Raw genomic sequence first — 2500 nt, forward strand, 5'->3', positions numbered from 1 at the left:
CGTCGTTTGTTATAGCATGCGGTCGTTTATTTATTTATCTTTATTATTTTTCTATATTTACCTTTTTTTGGGAGGTTTAAACGGGACTTTCTACGCTAACGTGAGGGAAGTCTGTTTTTGGCTAACTTTTTAAAACGTCTGAGAACGGCTTTGTTGTTGTCCATTTCTCTTTTTCTCTCTCTTTCCTGTTGACTGAAATCCTTTTCTTTGTCTGGAAAACTCTTTCTTATCCGAAAAAAACTTTTTTTATTGTTTTTTTTTCATTTAAAGGTCTGCTGTCTCACCATGGCGCAGTACCCCAGTTATTCTCCTCGTCTCGTATACCTACCCAAACCTATCTATCACGAACCCAATAACACGATCTGTCAAGCGGGATAATAACCATGCCATGACTACGATCTAAAAGGGGACACCAACGTTAGTTTCCTCTGCCGTTGTGCGTCTCAATGTTGCACGTGCAAGTAATGGCAGTCAAGCCTCAAGCAGGCCCTTAAGAAGCCTGTGATGTTAGACTCACCGGCCGAAAGGAAGCCGACATAACTCATGCTGTTGCCTTTCTCATAATGCTTGCCTGTTTAAAACATCGAAGACATTTTACATTGAGCTTAATATTTTTATTTACACAAGAAGGCAAAACGATGAATGGCCTCTCCTGAATGAAAGAAGGGGAAAAAATCTAGAAAGCCATTACTGAATTGAAAAAGGATAAAACGAGAGAGAGAAAAAAAAAAAAAACCTTCAAATACCATGAGGGATGTTTGCAGATCACAGCCTACCTGAACAGTAGCTTGGAGAAGCCACAGAAGCTGGTGTTGGAGACTTTTTTGGTGTAGGAAACAGTCATCGGGTTCCTGTGGGAGAGAACAGAGGCGTAAGAAAAGAAAAAGAAGCTCAGTGCAATTAATTACAAAATAATCACGTCTAGATTTCCTGGAGACGTAATTAAGAAAGGGTTCAGATGCAATATGAATTGATACGAAGTAATAGGAAAAAAAATTAAGAGTGTATTAGATCAATCCTTTTCTATATCAGCGTTTGTGTTTTTATGTGTACTTATATATATGTATATTTATGTATCTATCTATCTAGATCTGTCTGTTTATCTATCTGTCTATCTCTCTCTCTCTCTCTCTCTCTCTCTCTCTCTCTATCTATCTATCTATCTATCTCTAAACATAGATGGGTATAAAGACCTTGCAATTCAAAAGTCGCCATTTTGAAATGCAGTCCAGACCATCACCAGGACCCCTACACGCTGAAAGCCAGACTGGGAATTTACAAATTACCCTAATTTTATAACTAGATTGAAATTAATATTATAATCAAAAATTTCAAAGATATCCATTTTTTCCTGATAAGTAAAGGGTGTTCAGAAAATACCTGTATTCTTTCTCTAAAAAAATCGACACCATTCACTCCAATACTAGAACTGTGTATTTTGTCTCAATATGTAATATTACCTAATGTACTAAAATAAAGTTACGCTGAGACGTGCAGTGCTCCATTACATAATATTGTCTAATACACTGAAACAAAATAATGATGAAACTGGATCTCTGCATACTGGAGAATTCTTGTTCGTCTGCTGTAAACACAGGGAGATGACGGTCCACATTTTCCAATAGCAAAAAAGTAGCTTAAGCTTCGTTTGAGCTAATTGGGTTATCTGTATATTTGCCTATACATTGTAAGCTTATCTCGCAGTTCATTATTGCGGTAATCAGATCACCCAGAGTGCATGGATGATATAAGATATAAGGGTTATTGTGTGATAAACAGTAAAGTTGGGTATAAGCTTTTAGGAAATGTTTCATTGCATTTTCCTTTGTATTACAAATTGTTCCTGTCTTTTGCGCCGCAAGTACACTTTCACATTCTGATTTAAATTTAGAATGCTTTATTCAAATTGATACAGTGTGTGTGTGTGTGTATGTATGTGTTTGGCATGAAAAATATGCAAGATTTTGTGACATGATTCAGAAGTGCGCGTGTGTGTGTGTGTGTGTGTGTGTGTGTGTGTGTGTGTGTGTGTGTGTGTGTGTGTGTGTGTGTGTGTGTGTGTGTGTGTGTGTGTGTGTGTGTGTGTGTGCGTGAGTGTTGGGAAAAGGGATAATGCATAATATATACAATACACTAGTTATGTAGTTTACAAAATATACTCAACATAGTTTACATTGCATCACATTGTATATGATAAGGAGAGTGATAACTACAAGAACCTCTATCTCTTAAGAAACCCCCAAATAACGTTAATTATCCGCCTGAATATTTTCCAGGATATCACCAATAGTCTCATTGGCTCAATAACATGTAAACACGCAAGGCCCTTGAATTGCCTCGTCATCACGTCACAATTCCTTTGGTAATTCAAACTACGTCTATCACTAACAACCAACGTAGTTCGCATGTAGTGATTATGAAATGTAGAATCAGAATTAGAGAATCAAATTGCTATCGTGATCTTTATGTGATTATTAAGACTTGTTATCTACTCTCTGTT

At 36.7% G+C, this 2500-nt stretch overlaps 1 protein-coding gene across 2 annotated transcripts in view; it reads right to left on the reverse strand.

Annotated features, from left to right (window-relative positions):
- Positions 1 to 2500, reverse strand: part of LOC119597059 (bestrophin-2-like) — a 66893-nt gene that overhangs the window by 19919 nt on the left and 44474 nt on the right. For both annotated transcript variants that reach the window (XM_037946514.1, XM_037946522.1), the window contains exon 2: positions 777 to 851. In XM_037946514.1, the coding sequence (XP_037802442.1) occupies positions 777 to 844 (68 nt within the window). In that variant the 5' untranslated portion in view covers positions 845 to 851. The remainder of the gene's footprint in view (positions 1 to 776; positions 852 to 2500) is intronic.

The sequence above is a fragment of the Penaeus monodon genome, chromosome 3, assembly GCF_015228065.2.
Source record: "Penaeus monodon isolate SGIC_2016 chromosome 3, NSTDA_Pmon_1, whole genome shotgun sequence".
NCBI classification, from domain to species: domain Eukaryota; kingdom Metazoa; phylum Arthropoda; class Malacostraca; order Decapoda; family Penaeidae; genus Penaeus; species Penaeus monodon.